This window comes from Bactrocera oleae, chromosome 6 (genome assembly GCF_042242935.1).
Source record: "Bactrocera oleae isolate idBacOlea1 chromosome 6, idBacOlea1, whole genome shotgun sequence".
In the NCBI taxonomy this organism is placed as follows: Eukaryota; Metazoa; Arthropoda; class Insecta; order Diptera; family Tephritidae; genus Bactrocera; species Bactrocera oleae.
In genome coordinates, this window is record NC_091540.1 from 24,881,775 (window position 1) to 24,900,311 (window position 18,537).

An 18,537-nucleotide genomic window follows, 5' to 3' on the forward strand; every position below is an offset into this window, starting at 1 on the left:
TAATTTAACTAAACTGGCGAACACGATGACCGAGGAGTTCATTTCGACTGCGAAGGATACACTTAAGTCAAGTTCCCTAACAGAACGCAGCAGGGCAAACATTTTAGAAGCTGTGAAGTCTTTTAAGCCATCGGAAACACAAGGAATGCTTTATACATTGCAGCTCAATACTTCGATCAAATATATGGTGACAGTCAACATAAGCATAAGTGATGGTCTCGTCAATGGTGCTACGGGGGAACTAATGCAGGTTGATTACGAATCACATAGATCTGAAAGTTCAGTGGTGCGACTATGGATAAAATTCGCAGAATCAAGAGTTGGAAGCTTTGCACGCAATGCAGATTGGACACCAATCATGAGCGTGGTCCGATCATTCCAATACAAGAGAAATGAGCAAATAACCATAGAACGCAGACAGTTTCCGGTCATTTCAGCTGAAGCCATCACGATACATAAAAGTCAAGGTAGAACATACACACAAGTTGCTGTTCATCTAGAGGATAGAGTAAGCAGATCAGCTTTATATGTAGGATGTAGCAGAGCCACAAGTGCCAATGGATTGTATATAATCGGGACATTTTCTCCCCCGAACCCATTTGGACCGCAGGATCCAATTAAAACTCAACTTAATAGGTTGAAGACAGAAGGAGCATTGACGACATGCTACAGATTTTTGACTGAAAAATCGGAACAACGTCTAGATATTTATTATCAAAATGTAAAGAGCCTAAACAAGCATATTGAAGATATCAGATCAGACAAGCTGATTTGTTCTGCTGATATTCTGTGCTTTGCCGAGACATGGGCCTTACCTCAAGAAGAATTCCCAATAGAAGGCTACAGTGTTATTGCACGCCTTGATGGAGAAACAAGATCATCCCGACGACGCCCTGCCAACAGCCTTATAATATACTACAAGCAATATAGGTGCCCAGGTCTATCAGAAGGATCATTTTCAAGAAACGACACCGGTTCAACAAACGTTTACCAACTGTTAAACGTAAACAATTCAACAGTTTCCATATCACTTGTGTACAGGAACCCCCGCTATAGACTTCCGGAATTTAGAAACCAAGTGGAAAATAATATCCGTCAGATAACTGAACAGTATAATGGACCGTCAGTAGTCCTTGGTGACTTTAACATATGTCGCCTAACAGCAACTGATGATTTGGAGGCTCGATTGCAACAGTTAGGATTTCAATCTTCATTGGCTAAGGTCGCCACAACAAAACAGGAAACAGCAATAGATTGGGTATGGACAAACATGGATTCTGCAATGACCTCATGTATCACATATGAAACACCATATAGTGACCATGACGGAATATTTTTAAGCTTTAGAAAATAGATATATTATATATATAGATATATTTTAGATTTAATATTATTAAATTTAAGTTTGTATTATAATATAAAGTGTAAGTCATAGATGTAATTATTGTAATTAAATATCATATAAAAAAGTATTATAGAATAATAAATATTATTATATGTTATATATTTTCTAATTTCTATAAATATTATAATTTGTTTTGTTTTCCATTAATTTAATGTGAATAATCAATCAGCTTAAAAAATTAAAATTTATGTAAATGTCTGAAAGATCTATTTACCTCAATAACTAACTTTAATTCGAATAGAAGATTGTTTATAGCAAAGAACCTGGCTAGAAAGAACTGGCAAAATGCTTTCCGTTGGCAAGTCACGTTTTCAAATGTAGTCATACATATAGTAGTTACTAAAAGAAATGCACCTGTGAAGGGTATTATAGCTTCGGCGCAACCGAAGATAACGTTTTCTCTTGTTTTATTAAGTTTTTGATAAAGTTTGTTTTGTTTTAAAGACTAAGAAGTTTATTGTTTGCTAATAAGTGTTTGTAAATCACGGTAAGTTCGCAGCTTAATATCGATTTTTGGTAACTTTTGATGACTACACAATATTAAAATTTGGTATACACGGTTGAACAGAAAATATAAGGGAGTAATTTTTTATTTTCAGTTGGATTTTCCTTTTTAAAAATGTCACCAAGCAGACGTACAAACTTAGGCCGCAGAACTCGAAGAGAGGGTTTCTTCTTTTTTTCTCTTATCTTATTGCTTAACATTTTAAGAATATGTCCTTAAAATTTAAGGTCGATAGAAGCAATATTCTTAAAGTTATTATCTTATTAATCTCCTGGCCTTTAACACTCCAACCAATAGTTCATCAACTTTATACGCGGTTCGTTTTAAACTTTATACAAATTTTTGACATATAAAATACCGCCCCCTACGTTTAGTAAAATTTTTTTTTACATTAAGGGTGTTTTCCACCCCCAAAATGGCGAAGTTTTAGTGGAAAATAAAAGTTTCCACTTTAGATAGCCGCCCGAAATTTTTAAATAAAAAAAAATTATCAGAGAACGTTGGGGGGGAAAGATTTGATCATAATTTAACTAATTTTTCTTGTTTTTTTCAGATAATTTCCAGGCGAGTTCACCATAACACCAAATATTGTTTTTTTCTCAAGACATTCTGGGGGAACCTTTGTTACCGGCTTATGCTTCAATATTCCTGCATGAAAAAATTACCCTATATTGTCGAAAGTATGCTCAATAATGTACAAAAGGTCCGAATAAAACTAAAAGTATTTTTTTTACCTTGAAACCCTACCCCCCTTTAAGGAAATTCAAATGTTTTTTATTTAATGTGGACTACAATCTATACAATTAAGTTCAAATGGCCTCCACGACTTCTATTTCAGGAACGAGTTCGATGAACCCAACTTTCGAGTACTTTTTCAACTAAATCAAGTCGTATGTCATGAATAGCACGTTTAATATTGACTTCTAAAATTTAAAGAGAGTCTGTTTTAATGCTAAAGAACAATGATTTCAAATAACCCCACAAGAATTATGGTAATGATGTTGAATTACAACTTCTTGGAGGCAATGTCACAATTTCTTGAAATTATCAAATCTCCTAACTTTTCTCGCTATAATGCGGTTGTTGCACGTGCTGTGTGGCAAGTACCACCATCTTGTTGGAACCAGATGTTGTCAAGATTAACTTCTTTCAAATGCCAGACCAAAAAATCACACCAAACTGTCAATTTAGGTGAATGTAATGGTTGTTCATGAATAAATTGTGGATTTCCTTTGCAGCAGCATCTACGGTTTTGTTTTTAGATGGACGATTATTACGACCAGAAATTGGAGAACGATTGTTTTGATAATAAAATTTAATGATTTGTAAACCATGTTCTTGCGTATATATTTGCATGATGAAATTGTAAACATTACTGAATACAAAGAAAAAATTACAGATCACAACAGATTAAAAACGGCCGAAACGACAGCTAGAAATCATATCATCCCTATTGGAAAACTCGATACATTATATTCGTTTACTTATATAATAAACTATTCAATACAGTGAAAATATTATTTACGAATAAATTCGAAAAGGAAATTGCCGGTATAAGAATCAAAGGGATTGTACTTGAGGTATACTTTTTTAAAATGATATACAAATACAAATATTTTTTAATGGAAAAATGAATCAAACTGGGCACAATTTTAATAAAATCGGTTCAGTAGTTTAAAAGACAGCCCCGGGGTAAACGTGATATGTAATTTATATATATATAGAAGAAAATAGACAAAAAGAATAAAATGTCTAAAATAAGTGCGAAATCGAAAATAATTAAACATTTAATTAAAACAACGATTCAACGAATAGCGTTAATGAACGGAAATATAAAATGTGTAAGATTACAGATATATAGATTAATAGTTTATTCTTTACACATATATATGTATTTAGATGAAGTGGACAACGCGTTGGCCGAACTGTATGAAGATTTGTACGTTTTCATGAAGTGTCGGAAAGGAGTTGTAAGTCAAATGGCCGCTAAAATCATGCGATTTAAAGCCTCTAGATTATTTTCTTTGGGATATGTCAAATCAAAGGTTTAAGTCAATCAACCAGCAATGCTAAAGAAGCTCGAAGACAACACTCAGCGACATTTTGTGCAAATCATAAATGACATAAAATTATCTGTGTAACAAAAACAAAAACACAGAACCCCGCTTGGGTGGTAAGTTTCAGTTTGGTTGTCGTCGAGATCATCTAACGGGAGGCCTAGGAAGCGAGCTGCTTCAACGGGGTCGGATAGCATAAGGAACATAGGGAAATGGGTGTTAGATGAGTGGAGTTCGTTGGACATGCAAAGAGGTGGTTAGCGTTATGCGGAGACTCATTACATACAGGACATATATTGGGTATGTCGGGGTCAATTCTGGATAATTAGGAGTTTAAGCTGCTATAGTATTCAGAACGAAGTTGCGCAAGGGTCACTCTAGATTCACGTGCCAGTTCGAGCTCTACGTCTGCGATGGGTGGTGGTTTGACTTCAAGTACGCCATTCACTGAGAGGGAGTCGGTGAAGGTGTTGATGGCTCCACTGTAAATGGCGGTCAGTGCATGTCTAAAGTTCGTTGCGTCCAGGGTCTGGTCGGCGTACTTTCCAATGTCGTCGGAGTGATTTCTACGAAAACTTCTCAGCAGAAACTGCTTGGAGAGGAGCTTGTTATGTTCCTTCACCGGAAGCATACGGGCCTCACTATGTAGGTGTTCTATTGGGGACATCAAGAGGCATCCCGTGATAGTCCGAAGTGCAGTGCTGTGACAGGTCTGAAGCTTCTTCTTCTGCGTGTCACTGCATCCAGGTGACCATATTGGGGCTGCATAATTTAGGACTGGCCGGCCGATTGCCTTGTAAGTTGCCAGCAACGTTTCTTTGTCTTTTCCCCAAGAGCTACTGAAAAGCGATTTGAGGATTTTGTTGCTGCTCTGTACTTTGGTCGTTATCGCGGTCGTATGAGGAGTGAGGGAATACAGGCTGTCGAATGTAACACCTAAAACTTTATGGTTGTTGACTGTCGGAATTTTAATGCTATCGACTGAAATGTCTAGATCCAATCAGTACTCCTTCGTCCAGTTTGTAAAATTGGTCGCTGTGGATTTAGTGGAGGAGAGTGTCAGGCTCCTAGCAGAGAAGATGCGAAAAAGATCAGAGATATAGCCGTTAACTTTTGAGCACATGACATCGATTCCATTGCCCGACGTCAATATCGTGCAGTTATCAGCGTACGAGGTCATGGAAATTCCTTCTGGTTGTTGAGGGAGTTTCGAAATGTAGAAATTAAACAGTAGGGGGAGAGGACACCGCTTTATTAATTCTTCTAAGTTTGGAGTTTTGACCTCGAAATAGTACGGATGAGTGCCGACCGCTCAGGTAGTTGTTGTTGTTGTTGTAGCGGCATAATTCTGCCGAGTTGACAGTCCTTTGCCGGAATATATCCGGGTCCGTTCCGGTTACGTAGACCCAACTGTCGTGGGAACGGCTCAGGTAGTTCATAGTCCACCGCTTCAGTCAGGAGGGAGCGTGGATTGTTCTATGTCCTCAAGTATCGTTGTGTGGTTGACTTTGTCAAAAGCTTTTGACAAGTCCAACGCTACGAGAATCGCCCTCTCGCAGGGTGGCTTTTGGTTTAGGCCAAGAACTACTTGGGCGTTTATGTCACTAAGTGCTGTGTACTTTACGAAAGACATGCTGATGGTCCGCTAGACTTAGGTGGTGGGTGAATGTCGGGAGTAACAAGGCCTCAAGTGTCTTCACTACTGGGGAAAGTAGAGTTATTGGACGATAAGAAGCCGCTTTTGTTGGTGGGTTTCCCAGGTATCAGTAGTGGGATCACTCTTCCGAATTTCCACACATCGGGTATTTGAAGAGTGGTCATCAACAAGTTGAGGACCTTGGTGAGATAGCTTACTCCCGTCAAGCCTAGGTGTTTTAGCATCAGCATGCTTATTTCGTTAGGGCCAACGGATATGGACGATTTGGCCTTGTTAATAGCACTCTGAACCTGCCATCGGTGAAAGTAAGTGGTGCGCGGTCTTTTGGCATTTTGCGATTTTTTGGTAACACATCGTTTTTCCTCTGCGTATGACAGGCACCTAGCCGTAGCGCTGGGGTTTAAGTCGCAAGGCATTCTCGGTATCTCTCAACCAGGGTGAGAAGTGCTGCCTAGCACCTATCACAGGTTGGAGGGGGGTTTTCTGCAAGGAGCTCTCTGTCAGTCTTAGCTTCAGGCTACCGGATCACTGTAGTGTTTTTCAGGCGGAGGTGGCTGCTATCAAGGTGGCGGTATTAGTACCATCCACTAGAGGCGGTAGAAGTGAGCATCCACTCCGATAGTAGGGCGGCAATACTAGCTTTGAGCGAGCGAACCGTGCAATCAAAGCTAGTCAAGAGGTGTCTGTCCTCTCTAGAAATAGCGTCTGGCTATTTCAACATCAGGCTCGTTTGGGTGCCTGGTCACCGCGGAATCGCTGGAAACTGCAAAGCCGATGAGCTAGCCAGGGGGGCACCTTTGCCCCGCTCACGTCGGAATGGGACTGGGTTGGATCTCCGTTAGCGTCTTGCGCTCTAGCTTTGGATCAATAGACCTCGCATGCACTCAGCCGAAGCTGGTCGATGACCAAGTCCTGTGCGATCGCGAGATCCTTCTGGCCAAGAGTGGATCGCAGGAGGTCAAGGGGACTTCTCGCCCTGAGCAAAGTGCATCTCGCCGCTATGATAGTAGTTCTTACTGGACACTGTTGTTGTTGTTGTAACGGATACCTAGTCCCCGTTTGGGTGATAAATTCAAAAATCGTTGTCGTCGAGGTCATCTAACGGGAGGCCCAGGAAACGAGCTGTTTCGACGGGGTCGAACCATAGGGAGAAGGGTGTTATATGAGTGGGGTTTGTTGGGCATGCAAAGAGGTGATTAGTGTCATGCGGAGACTCATTGCATGCAGGACATGTGTTTGGTATGTCGGGGTCTATTCTGGATAAGTAGGAGTTTAACCTGCTGCAGTATCCAGAACGAAGTTGCGCGAGGGTCACTCTGGTTTCGCGAGGCAACTCGAGCTCTACGTCTGCTATGGGTGGTTGTTTGACTCCTATTACGCCATTCACTGAGAGGGAGTCTGTGAAGGTGTTGATGGCTCCACTGTGAATGGCGGTCAGTGCCTGTCTGAAGTTCGTTGCGTCCGAAGTCCGGTCGGCGTACTGTCTAATGTCGTCGACGTAATCAAGGAAAGACCTCTTGATGTTCCTAGGAGGCGGCTCCGCTACAGGCAGGCGACTGCAGGAGTGATCTCTACGAAAACATACCTGCAGAAACTGCTTGGAGAGAGTTCGTTGTGTTCCTTAACCGGAAGCATACGGGCCTCACTATGTAGGTGTTCGATTGGAGACATCAAGAGGCATCCCGTGATAGTCCGGAGTGCAGTGTTGTGACAGGTCTGAAGCTTCTTCCTCTGCGTGTCACTGCATCCAGGCGACCATATTGGGGCTGCATAATTTAGGACCGGCCGGCCGATTGCCTTGTATGTTGCAAACAACGTTTCTTTGTCTTTCCCCCCAAGAGCTGCCGGCAAGCGACTTGAGGATTTTATTGCAGCTCTGTACTTTGGCAGTTATCGCGGTCGTGTGAGGAGTGAAAGAGCACAGACTGTCCAAAGTGACGGATAGTCGCTGTGAATTTAGTCGGAGAGAGTGTTAGGTTCCTTGCAGAGAAGAAGCGAGAAAGATCGGAGAGGTAGCTGTTTACTTTTGAACACATGCCATCGATTCCATTTCCCGACGTCAATATCGTAGTCATCAGCGTACGAGGTCACTGAAATTCCCGCTGGTGGCTGGGGGAGTTTCGAAATATAAAAATTAAACAGTAGTGGGGAGAGGACACCGCCCTGCGAAACCCCCTGTTTAATTTTCCTAAGTTTGGAGTTTTGACCTCGAAACAGTAGGGATGAATGCCGACCGCTCAGGTAGTTCATAGTCCACCGCTTCAGCCCTGGAGGGAGCGTTGATTGTTCTAGGTCCTCAAGTAGCGTTGTGTGATTGACTGTGTCAAAAGCTTTTGACAAGTCCAACGCTACGAGGATCGTCCTCTCGCAGGGTGGCTTCTGGTTCAGGCCATGAACTATCTGGGCGTTTATGACGCTAAGTGCTGTGGTGGTACTGTGCACTTTTCGGAAGCCATGCTGATGATCTGCTAGGCTCAGGTGGTGAGTGAATGACGGGAGTAACAAGGCCTCAAGTGTCTTCACTACTGGGGAAAGGAGAGTAATCGGGCGATAAGACTTCCCTTTGTTGGCGGGACCACTCTTCCGACTTTCCACACATCGGGTATTTGAAGAGTGGATATCGACAGGTTGAGGACCTTGGTGAGATAATTTACTCCCGTTGGGCCTAGGTGTTTTAGCATCAGCATGCTTATTCCGTCAGGGCCAATGAATTTAGACGATTTCGCCTTTTTGATGACACTCTGAACCTCCCCATCGGTGAAAGTAAGTGGTGCGCAGTCTTTTGGCATTTTGCGCAGCCGTCGGGTAACACGTAGTTTGGCCTTGTCAGTCGAAGGGTGCAGTGTAAATTGTCGGCTGAAATCGTTCGCGCACTTCTTCGGGTCCGAGGAGGCATGGCCATCGAATTGAATTTCAACCCGATCGTCATGTCTTCTCGGATTTGACAGGGCCTTGACAGTAGTCCAAAGCTTACTCACATCGGTGGAGAGGTTGCAGGACTTCAGGTGCTCTATCCAGTTTGTCCGCTTATGATGATTTACCATTTGCCGAATCTCCAAGTTGAAATCCCTTATTCGGGGATCACAGGGATCGGCATGGCGTAAGGTGTCGGGCTCGTTTGCTAGTACAGCTGCTTCGGCTGGGAAATTAGGGCGGAGTTCCGCGATTCTTCCAGTCGGTATGAAGCGAGCAGTAGCAGCAGCGATCACCTTGCGGAAATGACGCTCGCCAACGATGACGTCCGTAGGAATGGGTGGTGCGTTGAAGGTGCTCTCAGTAAATTCTGTGAAGCCGGCCCAGTTAGCTTTGTTAAAGTTAACATAAGAGCGGTTATCCACATAAATAAAGTCAGGAGGTTTCTCGATCGATATAATTATGGGCAGATGGTCTGATGCGAGAGTTAGCATAGGTCGCCAGGTTATACTATTTATCAGACCACCGCAAGCGATGGTAATATCTGGCGAGCTATTACAGGTGTCCATAATTCTGGTGGGGGCTTCGTCATTCATTGTGCAGAATGTCGAATCGTCTATCTTTTCCGCCAGCTCCATCCCCCTACGATCATTTGACAGGCAGGAGTGTCAAAGATCGTGATGCTCATTAAAGTCGCCTAGCACCAAACGGTTTTTACCACGAAGTAGCGCATCTATGTTCGGGTGATATCCTGTTGGGCAACATGTAACTGGGGGGATGTATATATTAAATACTTCGAGCTCGACATCGCCTGACCGGACAGCTATACCCTGACATTCTAGGGTAGTGTCTCTACGGTCGATGTCAACATCGATTAGACGATATTGCACGGTGTTGTGCAATATGAAGGTGAGGCCTCTACCATTATCTCGCTAGCGATCCTTACGTAAAACGTTGAAACCTGCACAACTCAGAAGATCTGAGCGGCTGTTTAGCTTGGTTTCTTGGACCGCAGCTATCGTTACGCGCTCCCGGCTCATGAATGCAACTATCTCCTCGATCTTACTCTGGAGTCCGTTGCAGTTGAATTGTAAGAGTCGCGTTTGTCGCGGGTGTCCAGTCGTGATCCTAGAGGTGAGTGGGGTGCGTGTAGGTGGTGGTTGTTGCAGCTGTACTATCCGCATGGGCGGTTGTCGCACTGTGGTGTTGATTGGCGACGCCACTGTATGTGATTGCGGGGGCAGACTCCTACAGCATGGGGCAACGTACGACGCACTCCACTCTCGTGTGGTGCGCAGACCAGAACACGACAGAAAGTGACACCAGCCAGTACAAGAATTGCACTTGACTGATGTGACATTCCGGCGTATTATGGTCTGACACACGGAACAGACTGTGCGAGGAACCAGGAGTTGCTGAGTGGTTCTCGCACGAGGATTAGAGCTGGATGAAGGTTGGGGGGAGGTTGGTCAGACTGGGAGTCATGCTGTCTGTGTGAGCTCCTTAGGGCCGTGGAGGTCCTATCTTGGCCACTCGACTGGAGTGGCAGCGCAGTGCGCGAACATGGTGCAGGTTGCACAGCCGTTGAGACAGATGTCACATTATTGCGTTGACAGCATGGTGCCACGTAACTTGTGGTCCACTCCCTGTGTGTCTTAAGGCCTGAACAGGTCTTAAGATGGCTCCATCCATTGCATGTATTGCACCTAACCGAGGTGGAGTTTGGATGGAGCCTTTTAGCGCAAACGCAGCAGTAAAATTCCTCAGGGCCCGGGTCGGACTCGATGCCAGCACGGGTTAGAAGGATACGGAGCAACCCTGCTGCTAGGCGTTGCTCCAATGACGACAAACTTAATCTAAAACTCACCGATCCAAACAGGGTTAGATCGCCGAAATAACAGCCCTTGGCCGGATAAAATCCGGGTCAATTCCGGTATCGCAGAACCGGCTGTTGTGGGAATGGGCACTCATGCGGTACGGCTTGGAGTACTACTCGATGCTAGTTGCCAAAGTTGCACGGAGGAGGGCGAGGTGGAATCATCCCGGCACTTTCTCCTCCAATGTCCGGCTTTCGCTAAGCTGAGATTGAAATATCTCGGCAATCACACTTTTGGTGGACCTGAATACTTAGCCGAAATGGATCTTGGCCGTCTTAACAAGTTTGTAGTAAGCACAAAGCGTTTCGTCGACTTGTAAGGGTCTTTTGATCCAGATTTTAGGAGTTTTGTAGGTATCACAACGGACCGGCGTCTTAAGCTGTCCAAGTGGGATCCCTTTTTGGGATCGACCTCCTAACCTAACCTAACCTAATCCTAAACGGAGAAAATCATATGCTAATCCGGGACAACCATAAACATTGACTGTAAAAACAAATCGATTCGGTAAGAAGGAAATGCTATGGCTTTGTTGGGATCAGAAGGGCGTGGTATATCATGAGCGTCTTAAACCTGGTGAAACTGTTAATACTAATCGCTCTAGACAAGAAATGATTAACTTGAACCATGCATTGATCCAAAAAACCATCAGAATGGGCCAGAAGATACGGCAAAGTTATTTTGTTACACGACAATGCACCTGCACACAAAAGAAAATCGGTTCAGGATACAACAAAGCTGGCTAGGAGCTGCTACCCCATCCGCCGTATTCAACAGACTTGGCCCCATCCGATTACCATTTGTTTTCATCGATGGGACACGAATTGGCACCTTGGAAAGTAACGTTGGCCTTACCTCGACGGAAACGACTTCGACCAAACAAACCGTGAAGCGCAAGAGTGAGCAGCTGACGCCAAAGGAGCCGCCTAACACAAAGCGACAAAGAGGCAACAATGCGCAGGTGACCGGAGGTAACAACTCCGACCCGAACACTTCGCGAGCGGTGGAGGGACAGCGCAGATCGTCCTGATGAGGAATAGCCTAGCGCTGGCATATATCCCGGACTCTTGGCACATTGCAAAGGTGATCTTCATACCCAAGGTAGGAAGGAAAGACTACTCGTTGGCAAAGTCCTTCAGGTCAATCAGTCTTACTTCCTTTCTACTTAAGAGTATGGAAAAGATCATTGATCGCGAAATGAGATCGAAGGTACTGAGGACTGCACCGCTACACGCAAAGCAGGATGCTTACAGAGCAGGCAGGTCAACCAATACTGCTCTGTATCAGCTAACCTCAGAAATCCGAAGTTCATCAGTGGGGTGTTGTTATGAGGCTTCCTAGACATCGAAGCTGCTTTTGACAATACATCTTACGAAAGCGTGTCAATAGCAATAGAGAAAAGGAATGTGGCAGCACCGGTAGGCAGATGGATTGAAGCCGTACTGCGCACCAGGATAGCTGAAACCACAGTAAGTGATACCAGAATTCGTCTTGGCACAACAAGAGCTGTCTAAAGGGTGGAGTGCTATCCCCCCTACTTTGGAGCCTAGTTGTGGACGATCTGCTTCAGCTGCTAACAAGCAATGGAATCCGCTGTCAGGGATATGCAGATGATATTGTTATCTTAGCCAGGGGTAAGTTCGTAGACACTCTCTGCGATATTGTACAAAGGGGATTGGGGCTGGTAAAGGGGTATGTAGTGGGGTTGGCTTAAACATCAACCCCTCTAAAACTACAATCATAACGTTTACCAGGCGCAGGTTACTGTCAGGCCTCAGAAACCTATCCCTAGGCGGCAGGGAGCTGCAGATGGCTAACACGGTCAAGTACCATTGAAAGCAGCATGTGGACCTGACCTTAGCCAAAGCTACGAAAGCGTTCATGGTGTGCAATCGACTTGCTGGGTAATAATAGGGCTGCACCCAAGGATTATCAGATGGTTGTACACCATGATTGTGAGACCGATCATAACATATGGAGCGGTGGCTTGAGTTTCCAAACCATCGCAGACTTCGGTAGGACTTCAACTATCGAAGCTGGAACTCACACCTTTACATATAGTGATCGAACAGACGTCCAAACAGACCCTGCTTCAAATGACAACAGAAGGATTTGGCAAAGGGAAGGTAATCTCGTCCCAACAGATGAGGATCCTAAGCGATGAAATGCCACTAGCCCTTCTCCCAAGGGACAGCATTACCAAAGCAGGAAGTTTCACTAGGAAGTTCAAGGTTACCCTTGGAAGTAAGGCGAAATTGAATGATCTACTAGACCTACTGCAAAGGGATAGTACCATCAAGTATAATACCGACGGCTCGAATACATCGGCGGAGATTGGTGTAGGGGTTGCAGGACCACGCACAAAGCTCTCCATTCACGTGGGAAGTTTTCCTAGCATTTTCCAGGCGGAAGTATATGCTAAAAGTCGGTGTGTAGAAATAAACCTTCAACGCAACAAATCGCTCTTAGTGCATAGAACAGCTGAACAGCCTAGCAAACCACAATAGAGTGCATTTCATTTGGGTGTCTGGTCACAGGGGTATAGCCGGAAATGAACTGGCTGACGAGTAGGCCCGCTCTGCAGCCTCTACAAAAATGGTAGGACCAGAACCATGCATAGCGGTTCGTCCACACACCATTAAGGAGCTGCTCCGTAAAGAGGAAAGAACGGGCAGGGAGAGACATTGGCAAAATTTCCAAGACATGCGCCATGCCAGGTTGCTGATGGGGGGTTTCGATCTCAGACGATTTAAAACCGTAATCAATTGTTTGTAATCATTGCAGGCTCAATAAGCATATATTCAACATGGGCTGTCTCTTCTGCAAACTGCCGGTTCTGTAACATGGAGCCGGAAACCCCAGAACGTCTGCTAGTAGACTGCAAAGCATTCTGCAGACGCAGAATTAAGGCCCTGGGATCCATGTTTCCCACCAAGCAGTATATTAGAGTTTATCTATATGCTAGGGCTAGACGAGTCGTTGTGACTTAGGGGAGGGCACAATAGACCATAGGTTGCGGTGCATACCTCTATCTATATTTATCTATCTAACACATCATTTGGTCTTGTCTGCTAAAGGGTGCAGTGCAAATTGCCGGCTAAAACAGCTCGCGCACTTCCTCAGGTCCGAGGAGGCACGGATTAAACGGTGGAGAGATTGCAAGACTTCAAGTGCTCTATCCATTTTGTCCGCTTATTCTGATTTACCATCCATTGCATGTATAGCACTAAACCGACTTGGAGTTAGGATGGAGCCTTTGCAGCAGAAGAATTCCTCAGAACTTTGGTTGGACTCGATGCCAGTACGGGTCAGGAGGATACGGAGCAACCCTGCTGCTAGGCGTTGCTGCAATGACGACAAACTTAATCTAAAACCTACCGATCCATACAGGGTTAGATCGCCGAAATAACAGCCCGCTTGGCCGGATAAAATCCGGGTAAATTCCGGTAAAAATAACCGGCTGTTGTATGAATTGTTTGACTTCATGTCGTTCTTGTTGGAAGATACTATAGTATTATATGGCATATGGGGGACGGGAGACGGGGCAATTCCTGTATCGATTTTCGCCAACAAAATATAGGGTGCGTTCGAGATGGCAATCACGACAGCAGTCAAATTTGTCAAAGCATCACGTTCTGCGTACATTTTTAACAACACTTGCAATAGCATCACGTTCTGCTGTCATTTTTTGCACGCAATTTATGCAAATAATCGGCAACACTAATTTTTATCTGCACATCAACAGCGTATTAACAAGTATGCAACACAGTAGCTGTACTGCTGCAATTATTACGTAGCTCGAACGCACCCATAGTATACTGAAGAATATATATTGCCTTAATTTGGCTAAGATATATAATATTGACCGATATACGCGGTACAAAGGTATAAAGAATTGACCTGATTTTTGCCATCAGGACACACTATCATCATGGAAAATATGATATTTGAATTTGAGTAAGATACCTCGCAGGTGGACCGATATATGCAGTATTGTATATAATATAATATTAGTTATATGGGCGCTAGTAGAAATATTGTTCTATTATAGACTGTTTTTACTAAGTTTTGACACAAATACATATTATTGTTCGGAAAACATGCTGTCTGACTTTCATTAAAATATCTCACAAATCTACCGATATTTCTGATTTTGACGTCCACATATTCGGTATCCGGGGTGTAGAAAAGATATGGTGCAATTTCCACCTTTTTTTGGTAGGCATACCTTGAGGGCACTATTACTTTGATATCTCGATGTGTGGGTTTGTGTGTTAAAAATCAATTACTTCCAATCTTTACTTATACACTGATTAAATGCATTGAACGATGTTTTTAAGGTACATTCTATCTACACAGATTTCAATAAAGCATTTGGCCGTGTCAACCATGAGATTATTATATCCAAGCTTCACAGTTACGGCGGCCAAGGTAATTCATTGGATTGGCTCTACTCATACTTTGATAGGTACTTGCAAGTTAAAATAGATGGCTATCTATAAGATGAGTACGAGATCACATTGGGAGTTTCGTAGGGATCTCATTTAGGGCCGCTGCACTTCAATATCTTCGCATCATTATTAATATTCAATATGAATATCTGCTCTACGCAAACGATCTTAAGATATTTAGAACCACATCAGATAAATTGGACATCCAGCTATCCAACACGATCTCGACGTATTATCACTTTGGCGCATCAACACCAAACTCCACCGCAATGTCAAAAAGTGTCCTGCAGTATTATACTCTCACTCTCACAGTAATATCATAGCTAAATACAAGCTCAATGGTCCGAATAAACAAAACGTTGCGGATATCGAGGATTTTGAGATTTTAGTTAACAACCTCCTCTTTGTGAAGCCCGTAAGCAAAATATCGTTGAATGCCTTCAAAGTTCTGGAACTCATTGCAAGAACTGGAAAAGAATCCGCATTTTAATTTCCCTGATTAGACTTTATCGTTCTCTAGTCCTACCAATAATCGAATATGTCTCTGTTATCTTGCCAACATAAACTGATACCCCCATCAGTTGAATTAAAAGAGTTCAAAGAAAAGTCTGCCAGCCGTGGTAATTTATCCATCATTATCCATCAACTCTCTTCACCCCAAAAAAGCAACTTCTATGCTGGTGCATGTTTGGCATTCATTAAAAATTCGAAAAACAGACTAATATCCTCTCGTTAACTAATGTTTCATTATTTTATATAAATGACTTAATTTTGATCTCGTTTTTTACTTCCTACATATAATGTATATAGACCATTGACGTTTCTTTTTTAATAAATAAAATAATATAGAGAAACGTGTTGCTTACCAAATATCTAATCTGTTCGGCTGTTCCGCTACTGGTGGCATTTGCGATTGCCCATGCAGACTCCTTTTTAGTTTTAAAATCAGCACTTTGCATAATAGTTATAAGTACAGGAAAAATATTAGCATCAATCACCGCCTGAATTTGTTGTCTATTTCCAGCCGCAATGTTAGAAATAGTCCAACACGCCTCTTTTTTAATAGTTTCGCATTGAGAGTTCAATAAATCATTTATGCACAATAGTGCATTGCAGTTTAATATGACTTGAGTCTGGACATCATCTCCCGTTACTATATTTCCAACGGCTCGAAGTGCGGCTGTAACAACTTTGTTCTGCGGATGCCTACGTATATAAATTTTATTTCAATATTAATTTTAAATAACAATAAATATTACATAAGGAGTTCTACTAGGCGACGGCAAACTCCTGCATCTATAACTGCTTGCACTTTATCGTTAGGCCCATCAGACAAGTAGCTTATAGCCCAACAAGCGTCACTTAATATATCCGGATCTGTATGATTTAGAAGTCGGGCTAAGATTGGTAGACCACTTACAATTTTAGAAAAATCCGCTGGAGGATTTTTACCACGGCATAAATTTGATAGGGTCCATACAGCATTCCTTATCAAAGTCAAGCGGTTTGAAGTACTCAGCACACTGAAATTCAGAATTGTTGTCAAAAAGAACAGTTTGAGTTAAATATCTACCATCAAGTTTTTCAATTAAGATAAATAATATTTGAAGATAAAGAATTGATTAAGTCCTAGTACCATTGCATCGTACTCAATACAACTCCAATTTAAAATGAAAAATACAAAAAACCGAATGTCAATGTGTTCCACATTTTTATATAGCTTACTGCAATAGTGGTTGAAGAATTCCCAAATTAAGTAAATGATCACGGCAACTTGGCGAATCTCCCGATATATTTCCTAAAGCCCAGACAGCCTGCTCCTGAACATCATCATGGAGACTTAATAAAAGGTTTATGAAAACAGGCACAGCACCTTCTTCTACCACAATTTTAGTTTGATTAGATGTTCCTGAAGCAATATTAGTCAACGCCCATGCAGCTTCAAACTAGTATTGGAATTTTTTAAATTGTAAATTATTTATCGTAAATTTGTATGTATTACTGCTTTGGATTTTACTTGTAAAGAGGCATTTGAATTATTCCCCAGAAAATATACTAAACGGGGAACTATCCCCTTTTGTATAACTTCCTCTATCGGCGGGTTTGGATCACGAGACAATAGCTTGCGGAATTTCTGCGTAGCATCGAGTTGATCGGCTTCATTTTCACTATGTATTTGGTCTATTAATTCCTGTTTAATTACAATATCAACAATTCCAAGACTTTGTTCACACAGTATTTTGGGAAGTTGCAATTCTACATTGTATTGATGTGCACCACTCTGCATTTCAACTTCCTTTTAAATAAAAAAGCAAAATAGATGGATGCAAAATCAACTGTAAATATATATATCTACTTGGCTTCCGCCCTCAATTTCAGATTGTTGTACTTCCGAAACATTACGCCTTTTAATTAATTGCTGTTCTCGTTTCTGTTTACGAATCTGGACACCTTCTTCTTCACGCCGTCGACGCATCTCCGTCGAATCCAAAGGCGTGTTTTTATAGCGCTGCCTATGAGTCGTTGACATGGTAATAAATAAACAATCTAATAATTTTCCAGAGACTATGCATTTACTATATAAAACAATTTTGCAGAAAAAAAAACAAATTCTTAGTCGATGATCTTAATCGATTTGTCTTTAAAATCACATTTCATCCTACTAACTCAGACGTTACACGATCAAGAAATAGCTTTCAATATGACGAACACAGATGATAGAACAAAATCGAATTGACGATTTATTGCCAAAAGAGACTAGTTAGCGAATTCGTAGTTGCCAGAATGTTCTGAAAGCAATGTTTTGTTAAAGATTTAGGGTCGCTTTAGTATACCGTCCCCGCCTTTCGGGGATTAAATGGGTATGGACGGATAGAGGAGATTCTCCAGATCAAGAATATTAATAGATATAGCCGCAAGAAACTTATAGTTTTCGAGCTATTTACGTGTAAAGTTGAAAATTTCGACAATTTAAAGTACTTATTTTTTTGTTTTGGAATGAATTATACACTTAAATTTTTCACTTTTATATCCACTAACACTTCACTAATTCGTTTTTAAACCATTTTTTTAAATTGTATCATCCAAAAATAGCTTTATTTCTTATTTTATTTAATTATTCTTAATTTTTTGTAATTTTCACAATAACAAAAGGGTTGTAAATGTCAAATAACCAGTGTTGCCATACTAAATTATTTTGCAAACGAAGAAAAATAAAATAAACGAAAGATTATACTCTAAATAAATGAACCATATATATTTTAAATATTTTTTTTGAAGCGCGGCCAAAAGCCGCCAACGCAAAAAGAAGTTCCACGCGAAAAGACCTTTTTACACCCCGGTGTTAAAGCGACCAGGGTTATTTTTTTTTTTTGAAGCGCGAAAAAGTAATATTGTGGTAGAGGGTATAACTGAATCCTTAACATCAATGCTCTCTAACGGATATTACTACTGTTACTTTTGAAGAAAATTACCGTTTCATTTTGTCCATTTGCTATTTACTTCATATTTGGCAAATAAAATTCAAACGCGTGTAGTGAGAATTGTGTAAAAAGATATATTATTTGGGTTAAAAGAGTATTATTCAAGTTTTAATTTAAAAAATTAGTGCAATTTAACAGGTAAGTTATTATACTTTTAAATTATTGTATTTTTAAATATTTATTAATAATAATG

At 41.9% G+C, this 18,537-nt stretch overlaps 1 protein-coding gene and 1 pseudogene across 3 annotated transcripts in view; both read right to left on the bottom strand.

Annotated features, from left to right (window-relative positions):
• The window catches only part of Kap-alpha1 (karyopherin alpha1), a 39,722-nt gene extending 22,186 nt beyond the window's left edge, over window positions 1-17,536 (bottom strand). Inside the window, exons 1-5 of one of the 3 annotated variants that reach the window (XM_036371525.2) lie at window positions 17,219-17,532; window positions 16,865-17,158; window positions 16,588-16,808; window positions 16,122-16,385; window positions 15,729-16,068 (exon numbers count right to left, since the gene is read on the bottom strand). In XM_036371525.2, the coding sequence (XP_036227418.1) occupies window positions 15,729-16,068; window positions 16,122-16,385; window positions 16,588-16,808; window positions 16,865-17,158; window positions 17,219-17,392 (1,293 nt within the window). In that variant the 5' untranslated portion in view covers window positions 17,393-17,532. Of the gene's footprint in view, window positions 1-15,728; window positions 16,069-16,121; window positions 16,386-16,587; window positions 16,809-16,864; window positions 17,159-17,218 lie in introns of all 3 variants that reach the window. The other 2 variants (XM_036371526.2, XM_036371527.2) reach the window with 2 other exon arrangements.
• LOC138857812 (uncharacterized) lies at window positions 4,003-5,147 on the bottom strand (annotated as a pseudogene).
• Window positions 17,537-18,537: the final 1,001 nt, after the last annotated feature.